Source organism: Miniopterus natalensis, chromosome 4 (assembly GCF_054644295.1).
Source record: "Miniopterus natalensis isolate mMinNat1 chromosome 4, mMinNat1.hap1, whole genome shotgun sequence".
Classification (NCBI taxonomy): domain Eukaryota; kingdom Metazoa; phylum Chordata; class Mammalia; order Chiroptera; family Miniopteridae; genus Miniopterus; species Miniopterus natalensis.
The window spans coordinates 92,823,725-92,845,021 of NC_142084.1; the positions used below are offsets into that span (position 1 = coordinate 92,823,725).

Consider the following 21,297-nt stretch of genomic DNA (forward strand, 5'->3'; position numbering starts at 1 on the left):
GGACCTGCATCTGGAACTGTGGCTTTTTTTTTTTTTTTTTGAATATAGACTAATTGCTTGTTTGTCCTTTTATGTTTTCAATTACAGTTGACATTCAATGTTATACTAGTTTCAGGTGTACAGTGAATCTTAACGCAATTTATCCAGACAAGCAGGGACCATTAAGAATTCATTTCACTTGTGACATCTAGTGTCCAGTGGTGGTAGTGGGTGTACTCCATCCAGACAGTTCCTTAAAAATGACCTTAATTATGACATGAGTAGCTTCTTTGATTTTGGTAACTACCCCTTGAATGCACTCAGTGAACCCAGATCAATCCTTTATGGTCTGGCTTAGCTCAGTCAGAAACAGAAGCCTGCAAAGGAAGCTGAGAAGGAGAAAGCAAGGAGGGTGAGGCACCCCAAGGCCTACGGGGCAACTCAACCAGAGCCATCACCTCTGTCCCATGTCCACGTGGTCTCAAACCCGCCACGTGATCCACGGAACAGCTGGTAGGACTCGGAAGTGCTCATCAGATGCTAGCCATTATTTCTGATTCCTTAAATTTCTGAATAATGAATGGGTATCAGGCTTACAAAAGACAAACCCACTATTTCAACACACACGCAAGAGCTTGGACCCTGGCAGCCGAATGCATTCGTTGCAGTTCTGATTCTACCACTGGGCCTAGACACTTCTCTTCTGGGCTTTGCTTTCCTCTGTAGGCAGAGGGGATAACGACGCGTACCTCACCAGGCTTAACTGAGGTAGCCCGTGTAAGCTGCAGCCCTGTCCTGGCCCCTGGGGAAGCATCAAGTATCAACCATGACAGTAGCCACAGGCTGCCCCGTACGGGTGGCGCGGCGCTGCCCTACGACGCGTCTAGGCCGGGTCACGCCGAGTCGGGGTCATGGAACCACGTGGTCGGCGCCGGAGGGAAGAGCCCTGGGAGCGAGCCGGGGTGTGAGGCGGCACCCTCGGAGCTGCCCGCGCCTCACCTTCCAGTGACGCTCTCTCTTCAGGAGGGGCTGTGGTTTAAAACACACACTCACACACACTCACACACACACACCTGCCCACTGCCTCACCTTCTAGCGACACCGTCTCTCCAGAAGGTACCGTCGTTTAAAATACACACACACTCCCCCTCAGTAAATAGAAGCGGACACCTGGAAGACACCCAGGAAACCAATGCTGAGTAAGCACACACACACTCACACACACACTCACACACACTTGCCCACTGCCTCACCTTCTAGCGACACTGTCTCTCCAGAAGGTACCCTCGTTTAAAACACACTCACACTCCCCCTCAGTAAATACAAGCGGACACCTGGAAGACACCCAGGAAACCAATGCTGAGTAAACACACGCACACTCACACACACACACTCACACACACTTCCCCCAGCAAAGAGAGGCAGAGACCTGGCAGACACCCAGGAAACCAACGCTGAGTAAAGTTGAGGGGACGAGCAGTTACACCTGCACCTACACGGCGCTCTCAGCTCCCGCTCGCACCTGCGCAGTCGCAGCAAGTGGGCGGAGCACTCCGTGGGACGCTGTAGTTTTTTTTTTTTTTTCCTTACGTGCGGCTTGAGCGGAACTTCTCGTGAGAAGTGAGTGTTCCCGCGGGAACTGCATTCAAACAGCCTTGGCGCTTACCGGGAGCCGGCTGCGCGAATCGGCTGAGGTCTCGGTGGCGCGCCGGGTCCCCCTCGCACACCTGGGCGCAGTGAGCTCTCGGTGCAGCCGCGGCCCGCAGCAGCGGCAGGGGAGAGGAGTGGCAGAGGTAGGGGCACAGGGCCTGGCGGAAGGTGCGGTGGGGAGCGGCGTAGGAAGGGCCTCGGGGCGGGGGAGGGGAGGGAGAGGGCCTGAGGAAACCTGGGGCCTTTCGCCGGAGCAGCAGCCTCTGCGGAACCCTGAGTTCTTGTCCAGGTTCCGAGTCGGTTTCAGTTTGCCGTTGGGCCGCCGCGCCGGCCCCGGGGATTCTGCATGAAAATGGACGGCCGAGGCCGGGGGCCGCCTGGGCCTCCGAAAGACGCCACGGCTGCGCTCTCCAGTATGAGAAATGCTATAGATGTAAACTACACAGCGGATTTCGAAGACTATACAAAAGAGAAATGTTTCCCTAATAATTTTTATAATGATTACACTTTGAAATGATAATATTCTGGATGTATTGGATTAAGTAAAACATCATTCAAATGAATTTCAGTGGTGTTTACCTTTTTTAATGTGTCTGCTTGAAAATTAAAAATCACGTAAGTGGCTCGCTTTCTTCTTCTGTTGGACCGCGCTGCCCCAGACAGCTGTGTGTGGGATTCCGCCCTAACTGCTCTTCACCCGTTGGCTGGTTTAATCTCAGAAGCCCTGGTAGGTAGGTAGATGTTATTGCCCTTATTTTATGGATGACAAAACAAGACAATAAGATGTCCAGGTTCACGCAGCCACTGAGTAGTGGATGGTGGGGTAAGAACGCGAGCAGCCTGATCCCCAGAGCTTCCAGTCTCCTAAACGCTTTGTGCATGCCATGCTTGTGAGAGGCAGAACAGAAACTGGTTAGGAGCTGGACCCAGCCTGCAGAGCGAGACCCTGGTTCCAATCTCCCTTAGCCACCTACTAGCCAAGAAACTTTGGGCAAATTAGTTAACCTTTCCATGCCTCAGTTTGCACATGTGTGAAAGAGGGAAATACCTTCTATTTCTTGGGGTGGTTGAGTGGTTTAAACAAAATAAAGTATGCAAAGCACAATATCTGGCACATGTTAGCTGTGGTTGTTTTTCAACCCTGGCTACTTCTTTGCAGATTGAAAGATTAACTCTTCGCTCATCCATTAGACCTCTGCTGAAAAGTCACTTCTTCAGGGAAATCTCTATTGTCCAATTCCCCCCATCCCACCCACCACACACTACCAGGAATGGGACAGCTTCCCTGTGTTACAGGCTCACATAGCACCATGCAGTTCTCCCTATTGCACTTAATCACACTTGTAACTTTACAGTTCAGTTATTTAACACCTTCCTACTCATAGGCTGTGGAATTCAGGAAGGCAGGGATATTGTCTAGTTTTGGGGTCACCACTGTGTTAGCAATAGCACAGTACTTGCCACATAATCGGAATTCCAGCAAATCCTTTGAATGAACGAGATAATTTTTTGGTTTCCTTGGACGTCCGTCGCTGGCTGGGATGTCTTGAGGCTAGCTCCATTTTTTCTTTGGTAAATGTTGGTAACTCGGGCCTCTCAAGAGAGTTAATGAGATCATACATTTGAAGTACTGTGCCTGGCAAATGGTAAATCCTCAACAAGTTTGTTATTTTAACAGTGCAACAAAAATTAGCAGGTGGCCCCATCATGTACATGCTTTGGAAAGGTCTTGCATTTTAGAGTAGTAGCTGCCAGTCTTGGATAATGTAGAATCTTTTCTCTCTCTTTCTCTCTCTCTCATAAAACCCTATATCTCTTCTTTTATCTTCATTCTCAGTTAAAGTGTTTTGTCTTCATTCTGAGTTAAAGACCTTGCTTCCTACTTCACAGATAAATTTGAAGTAGTTAGAAAGGCACTTATGCAGACTCCCACCACTGTATCTACCTACTTATCAATGTCTGTGCTGACAGACTTTGCTTCCCTTCCTTTAGATTCTTCTGTCTAAAATCAGCTCCGGTACATTAGACCTTGTCCTCTTTATTCATCACTCCAGCAGTTCTCTGTATCTCTTGTATCATCAGTTTTTCTTCTCTCCTGGATCTGTCCAGCATACATGCATAATTTAATTTTTTCTCAAAATTTTTATTTTAATAATTTTTTCTTAAATTTTTTGTCTTAAAAATAAAACAAAATATCTTTGACTCTACTTCCCTTCCAGCTACTGCCCCATTTATCTGCTCTCCTTTGCAGCAAAACCGTATATGCTGTCTTCTATTCTTCTACCATTCTTTGTTCAACTCATTCCAGTCAGGGTTTTGTCTCCATCTCTCTACCAAAACTGCTCTCAGGGTCAGGATAACCTCCTTGAATTCAAATCCAATGGCCAGTTCTCAGTTCTTATTTGACTTAGCGTTTGGTACAATTGATCACATGTACCTCCTTATTGCACTTTTGTTTATTGGCTTCCAGGACAACACATGCTGTTGGGTTTATTCTTACCTCAGTGGTCATACCTGAGTATACTTTTCTGTCTTCTTTTTTCTCTCTTATCAGGGCTCACTCCTTGGCTGCCTTCTCTTTAATTATGCTCATACTCTGGTGATATCAAGGCTCAAGGATTTGTGCTAATAACTCCCAAATGTATATCTTCAGCCCAGACCCTTCTACTCATATAGCCAACTGCTTACTTGACATACTTCACATCTAACTCTTAAGTCCCTGATTTTCTTTCCAAAACAATCTTTATTCAGTTTTTGATGCCTCAGGTGATGGCAAATCCATTCTACTAGTTGCTCAGGCCAGAAGCCCTGGAGGCATTTTTTTACTTTTGCACACATCCCACATTCCATTTGTCAGAAAATCATGTTGGCTTTACCTTAAAAATATATGCAGAATTTGACCATTTTTCACCTATGCAGTCACCCTCGTGTGAGCAGTCATCTCACCTGGTCTTTCTGCATCCAACTTACTCCCCTCCAAACTGTTCAACATAGCAGCCAAATGATCCTTTTAAATATACCAGATCTCTATTCCAGACTTTTCAATCATTCCCCATTTCACCCAGAATAGAAGCCCAAGACCTTACAATGGCCTGGATCCTGCCTATTTTCCGCTATTTAGTCTTCTGATCTAAACTGTATCTTGTTCGTTCTTTGGGCTTCCTTCTATGTTAGTATTACCCCTCTGTCTGGAACATTCTTTCCCTAAATAGGTACATGGACAATTCTCTGCAAGATTTTGCTCAGAAGTCTCCTGAGGGCCTCCTCCCACTCTAATACTTATTTTAAATTTCATCCTAGTAATAATACCTTCACCTCTTTTCCCTTATCCTGTTCTTTTTTTTCCCCCATTTTTGCTTTCTAATTACTTATTATATTCTAATTATTATGCTATTATCTCCCACTGGAAGGTAAGTTCATGAAAAGAAGAACATTTTTCTTTTTGGTCTGTTTGACCTCTGATGTATCTGAAGTGGCCAGAATGGAGCCCAGCATATAAGGGATTCATGAAATACCTGACTACATTGACTGGGGGCATCAGGGAACACCTTAATAATGGCATGTTGCTCTTTGAAGGCAAAGCTGAGTTGAGTCTGGCCTAAGAGGCCGACACCAATCTGGAAAGGATGTTAAGTAAGGTTGAGTTAAAGTGAGATGTTTCTATATAAAGTCCTTGCTTGCAAATCTAAAATGACAGCAATGTTCTTTAATTCCTCTGAACATGGTTTCTGTTTTCTGTGCCCTCTTATGAATAGGAAAATACTAGTGAGTCTATTTTCAATAAAGCATATTTAATGTGGCAAATCTAATTTGTGCAGGAAGTTAACACTGTTTTGAAAAAATTGTGGACATGATAGTTCTTGCATTGCCTCTTTATATGCTAAGTAGCAATCACACTACTATAAAGTTTCTTGATTTCTTTCATTGTTTTACCTTGATTATCTGTATAATGATAAAGTTATGAGACCCGCCCTTCCTTAGCATTTGAGGAAACTTAGCACACAACAAATAAAGTTTCCTGATAACTGCATTTCTCAGAAGCAAACTTAAATATATTTATTTTTTGCTCTGTTTGATTTGGCCTCAAATCAGGTGATAAAATCATCAGACAGTCTTGGAACAAGAATATAAATGTGACCACTTAAAAGTCAGGAAGAAAATCTTTAATACCATGTTTTTATAAGGCAGTGGTATTGAATTACATATGCAAGTATATATTTTTAATTGATATTATATGGAATTTTCTGTTTAAGCTTAAGCGCTTTTATTTTCTTTTACAGTAGACTAAAAACAGGAAAAAATTATGGAGGCTGATATAATTGCAGACCTTCGATGCAAGCTCAAAGAGGTTGAAGAAGAGCGACTAAAAGCTGCACAGTATGGTTTACAGCTAGTGGAGAGCCAAAATGAATTGCAGACACAATTAGATAAATGTCGTAATGAAATGATGACCATAACTGAGGTAAGACTCTAAACTCTTCTGTTTACAAGGGTGTGCTTAGCTATTGAAGATTTGTGCTGTCTAGCAATTATTGTTAATATTATTTTTATTCCTTTCTGAAGATTTTAGATCTAGTTCCCACCCACCCCTATCCCCAATAAAGAGGAATGAACTAAATGAATTCCTGATGTTCTTTCTGACCCAGGGTGTTCTGAGTTTGGAAAGTCAAGCTATGATTGCTCTCTTCACCACATATTAGATTGTAGGTTTTGTTTTGTCTGTACTCTTCCTAGGTGACCTCACTTGTTTCATAGCTTTAGATAACATCTAAGTGCTCCGTGACTCTACACCAAGTCCTTAGTTCTTCACTGAAGTCTAGACTGTGTATTCAGTTGCCCGCTAATGGACATCTCAAACTTAATATAAACAGAAGAGTTGATTCCCTGCCCACTAACCAAACATCCAAATATTCTCTTACAATTTTCTTTAGCTTATTTATTTAGTAAATGTAATGACATTCACCCTGTTGCTTGAGCCAGAAATGTAGTAGTCTTACTCAATACCTTTTTGTCCCTTCTTTCTCGTATTTAATCCGTTAGTAAGTTCTAAGAACTTGACGTAGAAAACATTCAGTTATACTACTGCCACGGGTAGTGCAGACCACCATTCTCCCTCAACTACTACTGTAGCCTTCTAACCAGGTTGCCTGCTTCCCTCATTTCTGTTCATACCATTTATTCTTTACATAGCAGGCAACTGGTCATTGAAGAATATACAAAAGATCATGTGACAGCCCCACTGAAAAAACACTGCCTTCCAATTATATTTACAACAAAATCCGAACTCCTTATCTGGGTTTGCAGCTCCCTGTGTGATCTGAACCCTGCCAACCTTTGACCTTACCTCAAACCTTTAACCTTACCTTACTTTCCCTTGTTCTTAGTTGTACTAGTCCTGCCTTACGGGCTTTACATGAGCCTTTGCCTCCATCTGAGTTGTTCATACCCCACTTGCATGGATTGAGTTCTCTACCTTCTGGTTTCTGTTAGATGTCACCTTAGCAGAGAGGCCTTTCCCTGACTATATTGTAAAGCTTCCATCATTCACTCTCTCAATTCTCTGCAGTGCCAGTTATCTCCAGATTATAAGCACCATGAGAGAAGCCATTTTGTCTGTCTTGTTCACTGTTGTATCCTCAGTGTCTGGCACACATTTATTGAAAGAATGAATAAATCCGTTTTATTTTATAAATGCTCGGTAATATATGTAAACTTTGATCTCAAAATTTAAATGTTGTGGGTAAAAATAACTAATAAACTAATGGCAGTTCTTTTAAATTTATCTCTTTTATTTAATTTAGTTTTATTTTATCTTATTTTTTAAAGCTTGCTGAAGAAGTTTGAACTGATACCCCTTTTATCTTTAAGCTTTCTAGTCAGTAAGCAAAAGTCCTATTAAATACTCCTTTTCTCTCAGCACTGTATTCATTCAGAGAGTCATTTGTGAACATTTCTTAGATGACTACATTCTAAAAGTGAGGGCTGACTTAGTATTTCACTGTATCCCTAGTCCAATGTTTCTTCATTTTGTTTATAGCTACAAATAGCATATCATTATCAAAACAAGTAATTCTCAACTAGGAAACCTTCAGTGCTATTAATTTTTTACTTTTCTAGCAGAGATTACTGGACACATTGACATGCCATGGTATACTTTGTACTTCCTTGACCAGGGTATAGAAGCAGTTTCCATATCCCTAGAATGTACTCGAATATAGTCTCAAAATACTTCTTAGGAGGTTTTCAATTTTTTAAGACTGATTAGCTACAAAGTTATTCGCAATTTAACGTGGTTGTTACTTAGAAAGCAGAAAATGTATAAAGCAGAAATGAAACAGTTGAAGGTGAGAACTGCTTATATGTGATGGCTTTAAGTTTTTTTTATGCAATTGAATTATAATCTGATTTCAGAATTATGAACAAGAAAAATACACTCTTCAGAGAGAAGTTGAGCTCAAGAGTCGAATGTTAGAAAGTTTGAGCTCTGAATGCGAAGCTATTAAACAAGATCAAAAGATGCATCTGGAGAAATTAGAAGAGCAGCTGAGCAGAACCCATGGACAGGAAGTGAATGAACTGAAAAATAAGGTTTGGATATCTATGTATTTCAGAACAAAATGTTACATGCTTATGCAGCAATCTGCAAACTTTAGGTGATGAAGATTTTCTTAGTACCATCTATGAAATGGCATATTTTATCTAATATGCAGTACAAACATACCTATCAAAATATACTTTTGCATCATACCTGGAATTATCTCACATACCACTCTGCCAAATAGTAATCCAGCTTGTCTGAAACTAGTCTTAGTTGAGACACCAATGACTGATAATGGTGCTTCCCTCGCTGCAGGTATTATTTTCATTTTCGAAGTAGCTTTCATTACCTAAACAAAAAAGAGTAATCTAGGAAATATTCAGAGACTGAGGCAAGGCTAATTATAGACATGGCTTTTTGGTGGAACAAATACTAAATCAGTCAAAAAGTATTTTCAGTCTTATTGATGTTCTCAAATTATTTGTGCCCAAAATTTGGAGCTTTATTTGCTACCTTTTACTTAATTCTCACATTTAACCCATCAGTAAGTTCTAAGAATTTGACCTACAAAACATCCACCCATACCTATGCCACTCCAGTTCAGATCACCATTATCTCTCTCCTAGACTCCTGTGGTAGCCTGCTTCTATCACTGCTGTTTATACCATTCATTCTTTACACAGAAACCCAAGGTGTCAGGAATCCAGACCTACCCTGATTACTTCTATGGACTATTTGTATATTTATAAAACAAGGCGTGTCACTATCTTAAAAGATGCCTAACCTTGGCCAAATATGAAACCCCAATAGTCTCATCATGCAGTAAGTTTGAGTCAGTCAGTGATATATTTCAGAAAGATGGCCATGTTTCCACATAAATTATTCAGGTAATATTTTTATTTCACATTATGAAAATAGAAAGGGAAAACAAATCAAGCTAAGAGGCTTTGATTTTTTTTTTTTTTAATATGTGTTTACTGACTTCAGAGAGAGAACAAAACATCAATGATGAGAGAGTCATAGACTGGCTGCCTCCTGCACACCTCCTACTGGGGATTGAGCCCACAACCCGGACATGTGCCCTGACTGGGAATTGAACTGCGATCTCCTGGATCATAGGTCGATGCTCAACAGCTCAGCTACACTGGCCGGGCTCTGATTTTTTTTTAATGAAAAAATCAATGCAATATACAGATATTGTAACATAAAAATCAATACCTGAAACCTATATGATCACATTAACCAGTGTCACCCCAATAAATTTAATAAAGTATAAAAATAAATAAATAAAATTCAGGATATATTCTAAGAATGTTGAAACCCTATTGAAGATAATTCAATATAGATAATCATAACCCTGAACAACAAGCAAAAGCTTTTTATTGATAACAGGAGCCACTTAGTGAATGCCAGGCATGGTGCTGAGGTTTTACCCACGCAATCTCAGTTGAGAGCCTACGTTGAGAGTTGTGATGGTAGGTATAGTCATTTACTAGTTTTACATATGAGGAATGAAACTGACACAGATTACATCTAGGCCTGACCCTAAAGTTTCACCCTTTTGCTATAAGTTTGTTCCCTGTAAAGTTGTGTATTCTTAGTTTTCCAAGATTTGAAACTATGTGACATTTTAGAAAGTTATTAAATAGTTTTGTTCAGGTTGACTGTCTTCCAAAATAGTTATCCCAGAGGTACCAAGACAATTTGTACTGCAACTGTATGTTCTGATGACCTTCAGTTACCTCTTGATTAATAAAGTTGTCCTTTTATTTTTTAACTTTAGTTAGAAAAACTGAAAGCGGAATTAGATGAAGCTAGGCTTAGTGAAAAGCAGCTGAAGCACAAAGTGGATTATCAGAAGGAACTCCTCTCTTGTAAATCAGAGGAAATGCGGATAATGTCTGAGCGTGTACATGAAAGCATGTCTTCAGAGGTGCTGGCTCTTCAAGTGGAACTGACCGAAATGGAAAGTATGAAGGTAATTTTTATAGCACATGTGTCCCCAGGTTTTCTTTCTTTTTTTCTTGCATATGTTTTACATGTTTTTATAATAATCCTTATGAGCTAGTTGTAAGGCTGAATTATTTTTTGGCCAGACTTTGATCTAACTAAAAAAGTGTTTTACCAAGTTTTTAGGTAGATTACTTCATGCATAGTAAAGCTTTAAATTACATGATTGTGTAAGACAGACTTTATCTTTAGATTAATGAAACCTCTGGAAGAATTTAGAAATGTTTACTCTGATTCTGGTTTGTATCATTTTTTTTCAAAAGCCCAATATAAAATGTTGGTCCCTTGGAAATTAATAGAAATGTAGTTTTTTTTCATTGCAGGCTAAGGTTAATTAAAAATTAAAGCCTTAAATTCATAGGAAAGAAGGACAGTCTCTATACCCTTTTTTTTGTCACCTGCTGAAAAATTTAGTAATTTTTATTACTTCATTATGCACCTTAAAACCTTTAGTTCTTTAGTTTTAGGTGTGAATCATTGCTGATAGATAAACTGAGCAGCTGCTAAATACAGAATTATTCAAGAGTTTCCTCTTTTTTAATTTCTGTTGAATAGACCACCCTCAAAGAAGAAGTGAATGAACTACAGTACAGACAAGAACAACTAGAACTCCTTAATACTAATTTAATGCGCCAGGTCGACCGGCTTACAGAAGAAAAAGAGGAGAGAGAGAAAGAAGCAGTGTCTTACTATAATGCCTTAGAGGTATTATTGCAGTATCATCATCTTTTCCAGTTTATAATAAGTTGTTTTCTTGGTAATCTATAAGCTAAATTGTTTTCTTTTGAATTTAGAAAGCTCGTGTAGCAAATCAAGATCTTCAAGTGCAATTAGACCAGGCACTCCAGCAAGCCCTGGATCCCAATAGTAAAGGCAACTCTTTGTTTGCAGAGGTACTTACAAACATTCCATTGATTAAATTGACATTTCACTTAATACAAGCATAATTAAATGTTAATATTTTCTAGGTGGAAGATCGAAGGGCAGCAATGGAACGTCAGCTTATCAGTATGAAAGTCAAGTATCAGTCACTAAAGAAGCAAAATGCATTTAATAGAGAACAGATGCAAAGAATGAAGGTATAGAATTATCACCATCAAAGGTTTACTAAACCCATTTTTTATCACCATTACTTGTACAGATATATCAAAGAAAAAGCATCTTTTCCGTCAAGGAGTGTACTTAACAAGGTTATTTCTAGAACTGCATGATTTTAGAAAATCAATATTTTTAAATTGAGCAAAAGATCCAGTTATATATTTTTAAATCCTTTGTAAAGATTTAGTTGTATTGTATTTCATACTCATTGGTTGATTGATTTTTTAATGGTTACTCACTAGCCTTGCCACAGAGGTATAAATCTTTCTTTGTGGAATAGGAACAAAAAGAATTATATGTTTTTATTTCTTGCTGTTGGCTTGGTGTCTTTTTAGCATAGCCCTAAGGTATCTACTTCAACTAAAATAGCTCTCTCATCATTCTTCAGTTCTCCCCCAAAAGCTTATATATAGAGTAATATTTGGATTACTTTTCCTTGCAATTTCTCAAGTCAAGCATACAGGCACTTTTCATTTTAAGGGTTTGTTGGTCATCATTTTAGGCAATTAAGTGGTAACAGAAAAACGTGAAACTCAGAAAGATTTCACTGTTATACCATCCTTAGAATTCCAATCCCAGATCTGTTGTGCCTGACTCTCCTAAGGGGGTAACTCAGCCTGGCAGGCTAATGAGATCGACCAAAGAAGTAGGAAAGGCCAGTGATTAAACCTTGGTGTTAGATGAACTTGGGATTCAATCCTCATGCTGTCACTTGCTAGCTGTGTGATCTTGGGCAAGTATTTTTACTTTTCAGAGCATCAGTCACCTCATCTGTAAAGGAGAGGTAATAGAACCTGCCTCTTAGAATTGTCCTGGAGTTAAGTGAAAGCATAGAGAAATGCTTACATGGTGCTTGGCAAATAAGAAAGTGCTACTTAATAACCAATAGCCGTGGCTCTTCTAAGAATTTTGACTGTGCTGCCAGGTTTACTGAGGCTCTCCCCTTTTGGGAAAGGATTTCTTTGTAAATTTTCTCACATTTGCTCTTTGTTTTCATTCAGTATTTGTTGGGCTCCTCCTATTAATCTCCCAGCGTTCTCATGATATCCCAAACTATCTTGAGGCACAAGTAGCATTCTAGATCTTCTTAGGCTAAGTGTGTCTAGCCTCTAGTCTGAAGCAGGAACAAAAATGGATCCTGTAAAGTGTTAGGAGTCATCTTTCTTTCTTCCTTATAACCATACCCACCCCCCATATCATTGCTTGCTTTACTCAGTATTATATTTAAACTAATTGACACTTCATAGAACTCCAGAAATTTCTGAAGGCAGAAAGAAATGCTAGTATAGATTTTAGCTAATTTCCTTTTTATTGCTATGCAACTCTAGGTTTAAGTGGGGTCATAATTAGGTAAGTTAATTGCTCTTAAAAAATTATATTTATTTTGAATATTTCCTTATTATCCTTAGACTACCTTTTACCCTTTCCTTTCCTTCCTTGTGCTTTCTGAATCTCACATTTATGAATGTGAGTACCTTAATAATTTCCCCCCACTTAATACTATTGAAGTTAATTAAAATTTGGGGAGAAACCTCATGAGACCCTAATGAGAGTGCATATGATGAGTAGAGTACAGCCTTAGTCCAGGCTTATTTACCTGTTAAGTTGCTTCCGGAACATAGCCATGCAGCTCAGTTATGTTTCACAGAAGTGCAAATAATTGTTAGGACTTCAGATACCACTCATAAGTCAAAATAAGTAACTAAACTTACTGATATAAATGTTTCCAAGTTATTAGATTATTAGACTAGAAATAGCTAATTAGTTTAATTTCCAAAATGAGTTCAAGCTAATATAGTACAACATATGAATTTTATCAAAAATATGGTTATCAGAATCTTTCTCCCCCACACTCAATTTTATGGGGGGGTGATTTTTTTCCCTCTAGTTACAAATCGCCACATTGATACAAATGAAAGGGTCTCAAACTGAATTTGAGCAGCAGGAACGGTTGTTTGCCATGTTGGAGCAGAAGAATGGTGAAATCAAGCATCTCTTAGGTGAAATTAGAAATCTGGAGAAATTTAAGGTATGTTTAACACCTTTTAAAAACACAGCCAAATTTTAGGTTGAATATCTTAATACTCTTTACTTGAATAGGTTTCTTTACATAATAATTTATAGTTTCAGTTGAGATTGACCAGTATTTTAATTTTTTTCTTCTAGTTTCTTTTTCCTTTTCACTGGTTTTGACTGTTGCTTCTTTTAGTAGGGCCAGAATAAACTAACCTCCCTCATACTTGTTATGTGTGAGTTGTAACTTAAAGTGTCCACATCTTTAGTGTGTAATTCAGTGAGTTTTAATGTCTCTTTTTAAATCAGCATTAAATGTACAAATACTCTTGAGCTTCAGAGAAATGGAATCATTCATTATATACTCTTTTGTTTGTCTTCAACGTTCAGCCAGTGAGATTTGTTCTCATGTTGCATGTTATCAGTAAGTGATCATTTTTCAGTGCTGTCCAGCTCCCATTTTTTAATGGATGCACAGGAGGTGCTTTTGTCACATTGTCCAACATTGTGTGGCAGTTGGAATTCATAGGCGTCTTTAATAAACTACTTCTTAAAAATTTTTTGAAATAAATTCAGATTCCTGGAAAAGTTGTAAAGTTATTCCTGTATACTTTTTACCCAGATTCCCCAGTTGTCAGTTTTACCACATTTGCTTTATTATTTTTTCTGTCTTTCTCTTTCTCTCCATTTATTTTTTCTTAAGCATTTTAGAGTAAGTTGCAAACCAGATATTCCTTTTCCTGTAAATTGTACCTCAGTGCTATTGAAGTTCATCCTCTTACATAACCACAATAGTGATCAAAATCAGGAAATTAACATTGACACATAGCATTAGCAAAGCTACCTCTTATACTTTGCTAATTACTACTAAGGTCCTTTACAGCAAAACAAAAATACACCAGATCGTTTCCTTTCCTTGGGTCCAGTCCATGATCACATTGTATTGAATTATCAAGTCTCTTTAGTCTCCCTTAATCTGGAACAATTCTTCAATCTTTATCAGTCATCACCTTATATTTTTGAAGCATATGCTAGTCACTTTGTAGTTTATTCCTCGTTTTGGTTTGTGTGAAGTGATTAGAATAAGGATATGTTGTTTTTGTTTTTTAATTCTCACCTGAGGATATGTTTTTCATTGATTTTAGAGAGAGGAAAGGAGAGAGAGAGAGTGAGAAACATTGATGTCAGAGAGAAACATCGATCAGTGCCTCCCGTATGTGCCCCAACTGGAGATCGAACCCGCCATCTTTCAGTGTCTGAGATGACACTCCAACCAACTGAGCCACCCTGGCCAGGGCAGGATATGTATTTTTGACAGGAATAGCTTTTCTGTCTCAATGTTTTCCTGGCTACTCCTGCATGTTTGTTTTTCTCTGTGATCATCTTGTATAGCTCCCAAAAAAGCTAATTGGTATTTTTTATTAGAATTACATTAAATTTATAAATTAACTTTGGGAGCACAGATATCTAAATAACTAATTAAAGTTTATAAATGACAATTTTTAAAAATGTTAACCTCTTAGGCATTTTAAATTGTAGCCAGTAGTGTATTATAAAATTTTAAATGTATGTAACCTTTTTTCTTTCTCTTATAAGAACTGTTGAAAGGACTACAAATTTGCAGTACATCAATTGGCAGGCTTATGTGGCCCACCACTGGGCTTAGCACTATACTATGAAAAATATGACTTTAACCAGGAGGTTTTAACCTGCCATCTTTAAAATTGTTTGCAAGTTTTTAAGCAATTTTATAATTTTTTACCCTTTAGAAATTTTACAGGGATTCCATCAAAATCTCAGAAGAGTGGGCACCAAAAATAACTTCAAGGATCTCCACTCTTTTTCATATTTTTCTAATTTATGGCTTTATCATAAAGTCAAGAATTAAACTCAGTATTTATTTCTTCCATTTTAAAAGGAGAGGGAAACCAGAGGATACAGATGTGGTCAGGAACTTCCACTTTGGAGACAGATCTGGGTTCAGATTCTTCCCAGCTCCCTATGTGTATGAGGGGTACCATTCTTATGCCTAGTTCAGGAGGTAAATGAGTTAAGTGGATAGTGCTTGTTAGCACAGTGCCTGCTATGTGATAAGCATTCAGTAAGTGGTAGCTGATACTATTAATAATAAACATATACTAACCTAATTTGTTATTTATTTTAAATAATAAGACTTGTTGCTTTATTTAGAGTTTATATGAAAGTATGGAATCTAAGCCTTCAGACAACTCTGGTGTTCCGAATGATACCACCTATTACACGGATTTACTTCAGATAAAGCTTGACAACTCAAAGTAAGTGTTGGTTGGATAGAAAGATGGAGACCCTTGACTTGTTTATAGTAAGTAGTATTAGTGACTACACGTTGTTGTTTAATATTGCCAAAAGAAAATTCCAAAAAGGAAAGGCAACAAAAATATCTCTGGGCATTATGCAAGACTTAGTCAAGACTTAATTAGTGCTGATTATTGAAGAAAAAATACTTTTAATGAATAATTAAATGTTTTTATTTCTTTATTTTAGCCTTTTAGCTTTTAGATTGGTAAATGAAAAGAACTTTAACATAGAAAATGTTCTTATAATCTAAATTTTTCAAGAATATCATGTAATTTTAAATTTAAAGGGGTTTATTAACACATGAATAAATGTGGAAAGAATATTTCCCTCCTTTGTCCATTTCCTTTAAAGAATGCATGAGGTTTTTATTTTATTTAAAAGTGCCATCGTTAAAGCTTAAAATATACTTTTTGACTAAGGGTTCAAATATATAATAAAAGATTTGCACTAACAGCTACACTTATTTATATTGTGTTATTTTAGTATTTCATGGTTCCCCTTTTTTATTAATATAGCAAAGAAAATGAAAGCACTAAAGGGGAATTGTCCATACAGCGAATGAAAGCATTATTTGAGAGCCAGCGGGCTCTGGATATTGAGCGAAAACTTTTTGCCAATGAAAGATGCCTCCAGTTTTCCCAAAGTGAAAATATGAAACTGAGAGCTAAAATAGATGAGTTAAAACTGAAGTATGAACCTGAAGGTATGTATGTCTCATATATTTTGTCTTTTAATCATGAGAAGCTTTGAGAGATATACCAAATATTCTTACTACAGTTCATTTATGCAAATCCCATTACAAACTAATTGTATCTATATTTAGTAAAACAAATTTACTGCTATAAAATGTGGAGGAAAATTCCAAGAGAACTGGGTACTAGGTATGCATGAATATAATAGGTATTCTTTTTGGATATCTGTATAGTAGAATCTTGACAGTTGAGACTTTTCCACTTAAGATTGCAGCATCTTATGTAATACCAAAGAATTAGTTTTGTTGAGGCAACTGATATTTGGTAGCTATGTCAGTTAATGCTGTTTATAGTAAACCTAAAATAATGGAGACTTTAACAAGACAGGTAGTTAGTTATTCCTCCCCTGATAAAAGTCTGGAGGAGGCATTCCTGGACTGTGCAGAGTCAGTATACATCTTGAGCAGAATTTAGTCATGGCCTCATCTGCCTTCAAGAAAAGCTTGAGATATGCAGTCTTGATTCTCAGAGTCTGTGTTCCCAGCTGAAATCTTGGGGACTCTGTTGTGAAGAAAGAGTAGTAGAACAAATGTTAGAGGGCAACTAGCAAGTACAATCACGCAGATAGAAAATACCTGTCTTACACACTAAAAAGTGATTTTACTGTATGTAAATTAAAAAGTAAAAGGCCAGAAGTAAAAAAGTCTAAGAATGTGATGATTCTTATAAAAGAATACAAGTGTTGTTACATGTTTTAGGTTATAGATTTTCAGTGGTTTTTGCTCCTACACTGTTCATTACTGTCTCAGTGACTGGAGTTCTTAATGATAGTGGGAGGTTGTTAGCAATAGTAAGATGTTTTTAGCTGAAAGGCTTCTCTTTGTCTCATCCTTTACCTCTTTCCCATTCTCATGGGCTCTCCTAATTAAGAATTATACATTTTGAATTTCAAAGGTTGCCGAATTGAACATGGCCCAGAGACTTGAGGCAGTATAGTGAATCTAGATGATGTGGATTTTAAAGTAGGGAAAGATAAGGGGGAAAATAATGATTTTAAAACATCAGTGTAGAGCAGGAACACCAACCCCACACTCAACCACGGTTTTTCCAACTTCACTGAAATTTTGATCTTGAAAATGAAAGACATGTTGGTATGGGGATAGGGAAGATGTATTTAGAGCGATTAATTCAGTGACTAGATATGGACCTGCTTAGGGGATGGAGTGATGCTGTGTTAAGCAATAGGGGTAGAAGGCTATTGCAGTAGTCTGCAGTGAGACTGTTTCAGTAATACGGTTTGAATTGGGGAGTTATTCACAGTAGAAGTACTCAGGTTCAAATATATTTTGCAGGTGGGGCTAATAGCACAAATTACCATATTCACAGAATTTTACCTGTTTTTTTTTTTCTTTTTTTTTTTTTCATTTCATCCTCATAAGACATAATATTGAATGAAGTAGGTACTTTTAATTTCCATTTTAAAGATAAAGACAATCTCAGAGAGGTTAAGTACTTCCCCAAGGTCATCCAGCTGCAAAGTGCTTATACACTAGGATTTGTACCTGGATTCCTTGACTCAGCCACTGTCTCCTTCCTCATCTCCACACTGTGATCTTATGGAGCCTCATGCAACTTTTATCACAACACCAGAAAAGAATATTTAAGTGTTATTCCTATAGCCAAATATATTGAGTTCCCCAAGAAAAAATTTGCAGGCACATCACCTTTAAAAGACAAAGTTAATGGAGTCCGTGAAAAAGAAAGGACCGAAACAATGTTTTAATAAGGAAATGAAAAACAGTATGGAGGTTCCTCAAAAAATTAAAAATGGATCTGCCTTTTGACCCAGTGATTCCACTCCTAGGAATGTATCCTAAGAATCCTGAAACATTAATCAGAAAGAATATATGCACCCCAATGTTCATTGCAGCACAGTTTACAATAGCTAATATCTGGAAACAGCCCAAGTGCCCATCAGTAGATGAGTGGATAAAAAAGCTGTGGGACATTCACACCATGGAATACTACGCAGCTGTAAAGAAGAAGAATCTCGTACCCTTTGGGACAGTATGGATGGACCTGGAGAAAATTATGCTAAGTGAAATAAGCCAGGCAGCGAAAGACAAACATCACATGATCTCGCTTATACGTGGAATCTAAAGAACTTAATAAACTGATGAACAGAATAGATTCAATGACATGGAAGCATAGATGAGACTGACGAATGTCAGAGGGATGGAGGAGGGTGGGTGGGTGGAGGGGGAGAGAGTAACCAAAGAATTTATATGCATATATGCACAACCCAAGGACACGGACAATGGTGGGGAGAGGGACTGGGGAGGGGGATAGGACTGGGTGGAACGAGTCATTGGGGAGAAAAAGGGAATCTGTAATATTTTAAACAAAAATAAAATAAAAAAATAATAAAATAAGGAAATGAGTGTGTTTTAAAGAATAGGGAAAGGAAAGGAAAAATATGTAGCTAGTTCCACCTCTTTATGTGGATTGTGTCTTTGATTTATTTTGACTGGATGTATTTTTAATGATTTTTGTTCTCAGAGAAAATTGAAGTGCCTGTACTCAAAAAGAGGCGTGAGGTACTGCCTGTGGATGTAAACCCCCCTAACAGCGTATGCACCAGCAGTGCTGCTGCTGGGGAAGGAGTTTCTAGATCACCTCAGAAAGAGGAGGCACAGTCCTGTGCTAGCAACTTAGGAGATAACAACTTGCAGTTAGAAACGACAGTTTCTGTAAACACACCAGGAGTCACTCTCTCTCCTCACAAAAATATGCCCGTGACTTTTCAACCAACGAAGGAAAAGAAATGTGTGAAACTTGTAGACGTTCCAGCCATGAGTGAAAGAAGCGGAAACTCCCCTGACTCTCCCAGGTCAGTGTCCTCTTTTCAGGCAACCAGCAGACTTCTCCCCATCCCTTCTCTGACTGTATGAACTGTGCTGTTTCTTCATCTGTTTTCTCAGTGTTGCATGCAGTATAATTTCTTCTCTCTACCTTCAGCACTTTTAAAACCTTAAGAAGGACTAAAGTGATTGTAAGGGAAAAGGACTTCTGAATAAGGGAATTGTTTTTCAGAATTACACTTTTCTGTTTCATGAAACAGAAATATCACAGTGTAATACCTCTGTGATGGCCTTGTTGATTTGGACAAGCATACGGTTATTGTTTCCCTGGTTCAAGAGTGGCCATGAAAGGAAAATCAACTTACCTCCTAGAATGGCTTTCTAATAGTCTAAGAAACTTCAGCCTTTTAGAAAACTGTTCGGTAAAATATTTTTATGTGGCTTTTAAAATTGTTTATCCTAAGCCTTTAAGAATGGGCTTTGATACCTATTTTGACATTTTTAAATATCGAAGGTAAGTTCATTTTTGTTTCATAACAAAACTTCAGAACCTCTAGTTTCTGCATATGTGAGTTTGTGACTAAAATAGAAAGTGTCAAGATGTGTATGCCTATAGGAATTCACGTTTTAAGAGGCTTAGCCTTTAAAAAAATTAAAATAATAGAGGTCAAAAGGTAAGAGAAAGTGAGTGGGAAATATCTCTTCATTGTTTATTTTTTCTTAAATTATTATTCTGCTAGTTGAAACTCAATTTGAGTTCTTTTATGTGACAAATAGACATCTATTTATGCAGCCCAGGATCTCGTTATTTTTATCTTGCATTTTACCTTTTGTATGTCATGTTATATAACATTAAGCTAGTGCTACAGTATTTTATATTTTTTCGCTATGTGTGCTTATTATGATAGGCACCTTCATTATATTTTAGTTCTTTAATTTAGGCTTTGCCATGACTTTTTATCAACCTTAAAGATATTTCTTTAGACATTTAAAAAAGTGAATCTGTTTACATAAAAAGATTCTTTTAGAGACTCAGTGACTTAGTTTTCTTAATGGTATTGGAGTCAACTGTAATTTTTTTCCTTCTATACATAAAAAAAAATCACCATGTCTTATTAGAGGCTCACTATACTAGAGAATTATCTCTTCTTTCATTTTTCTTAACCACACTTGAATTCAGAGTGGATGCTTTAATGCCTGTAGGTTAGCTGCTGAATCAAAGCTTCAAACAGAAGTTAAAGAAGGGAAAGAAACTGCAAGCAAATTGGAGAAGAAAACTTGTAAGAAATCACACCCTATTCTATACGTGTCCTCTAAATCAACTCCAGAGGCCCAGTGCCCTCAGCAGTAAAGACTGATCTTTAACAAGAGTAGGTACCACTCATCCAAAAGGTTGCTTTGGAGGTTAATTAAGATTATCTTCATCTGAAGTATACCACCTTGTAGGTTATTTCTTTCTACTCAATGCGCCAGGACCTGGCATGTTCATATTGTTTTGACCAAGTGTTCTAAATTTGGTTGTGACTAACCAGGAGATTCCTTAAGTGATGGCCCTTTATGGAGCTTCTATGTGAATAAACTATTAACTGAAGGAAGGTGTTGTTATAAATCTATTTGTTGCATTGTATATAGGTTTTTTAAGTGATATAAACATACCGTCAGAGCCATATATTATATTGTAAGTAGATTTTGTCAGTTTAAAGCACCTATGTTCATCTTTGTATTTTTAATTCTGAACTTTCTAAATAAAGATTTTTTTGCCTTTAAATGATTATAGACTGGTCTATAACTTAATTTCATATATACTATAGGTGGGTGTTGTAGTCTATACCAGCGATTTTCAACCTTCTTCATCTCATGGCACACATAAACTAATTACTAAAATTCTGTGGCACACCAAAAAATGTATATTTTCCTGATCTAACGGGGAAAAAAAAGGTATAATTTTGATTGATTCACATGGGACGGCTGCTGTTGTATTGGCTGTTACCATTTTTTTATTTGACAATCTAAGGGAAAGGAGGTCAGTTCCCCTGACTAGTCAGGTATTGCATGTTTTAAAAATTCTTGTGGCACACCTTTTGAAAATCGCTGGTCTATACTATGTAGAGACAGAGAG

At 37.7% G+C, this 21,297-nt stretch overlaps 1 protein-coding gene across 2 annotated transcripts; it reads left to right on the forward strand.

Moving 5' to 3' along the window:
- The first annotated feature begins 1,655 nt into the window (after positions 1-1,655).
- SPDL1 (spindle apparatus coiled-coil protein 1) lies at positions 1,656-20,949 on the forward strand. Of its 2 annotated transcripts, none has more exons than XM_087816966.1 (12): positions 1,656-1,772; positions 5,910-6,091; positions 8,041-8,217; positions 9,951-10,145; positions 10,733-10,882; positions 10,972-11,070; positions 11,146-11,256; positions 13,164-13,304; positions 15,479-15,582; positions 16,141-16,328; positions 18,877-19,207; positions 20,359-20,474. In XM_087816966.1, the coding sequence occupies exons 2-12, from the start codon at positions 5,933-5,935 to the stop codon at positions 20,384-20,386; spliced, it is 1,683 nt and encodes a 560-aa protein (XP_087673092.1). In that variant the 5' UTR covers positions 1,656-1,772; positions 5,910-5,932; the 3' UTR covers positions 20,387-20,474. The 2 variants fall into 2 exon arrangements, with proteins under 2 accessions (XP_087673092.1, XP_016069510.2); XM_016214024.2 differs by having other exon boundaries at positions 1,658-1,772; positions 20,382-20,949.
- The last annotated feature ends 348 nt before the right edge of the window (positions 20,950-21,297 follow it).

Bases quoted from the DNA above. Each gene is read 5' to 3' on its own strand.
- SPDL1 (XM_016214024.2), top strand. From the start codon at position 5,933: ATGGAGGCTGATATAATTGCAGACCTTCGATGCAAGCTCAAAGAGGTT. The intron at 10,883-10,971 runs GTATTATTGCAG...TTTTGAATTTAG, and splicing joins CTTACTATAATGCCTTAGAG to AAAGCTCGTGTAGCAAATCA. The intron at 11,071-11,145 runs GTACTTACAAAC...AATATTTTCTAG, and splicing joins GCAACTCTTTGTTTGCAGAG to GTGGAAGATCGAAGGGCAGC.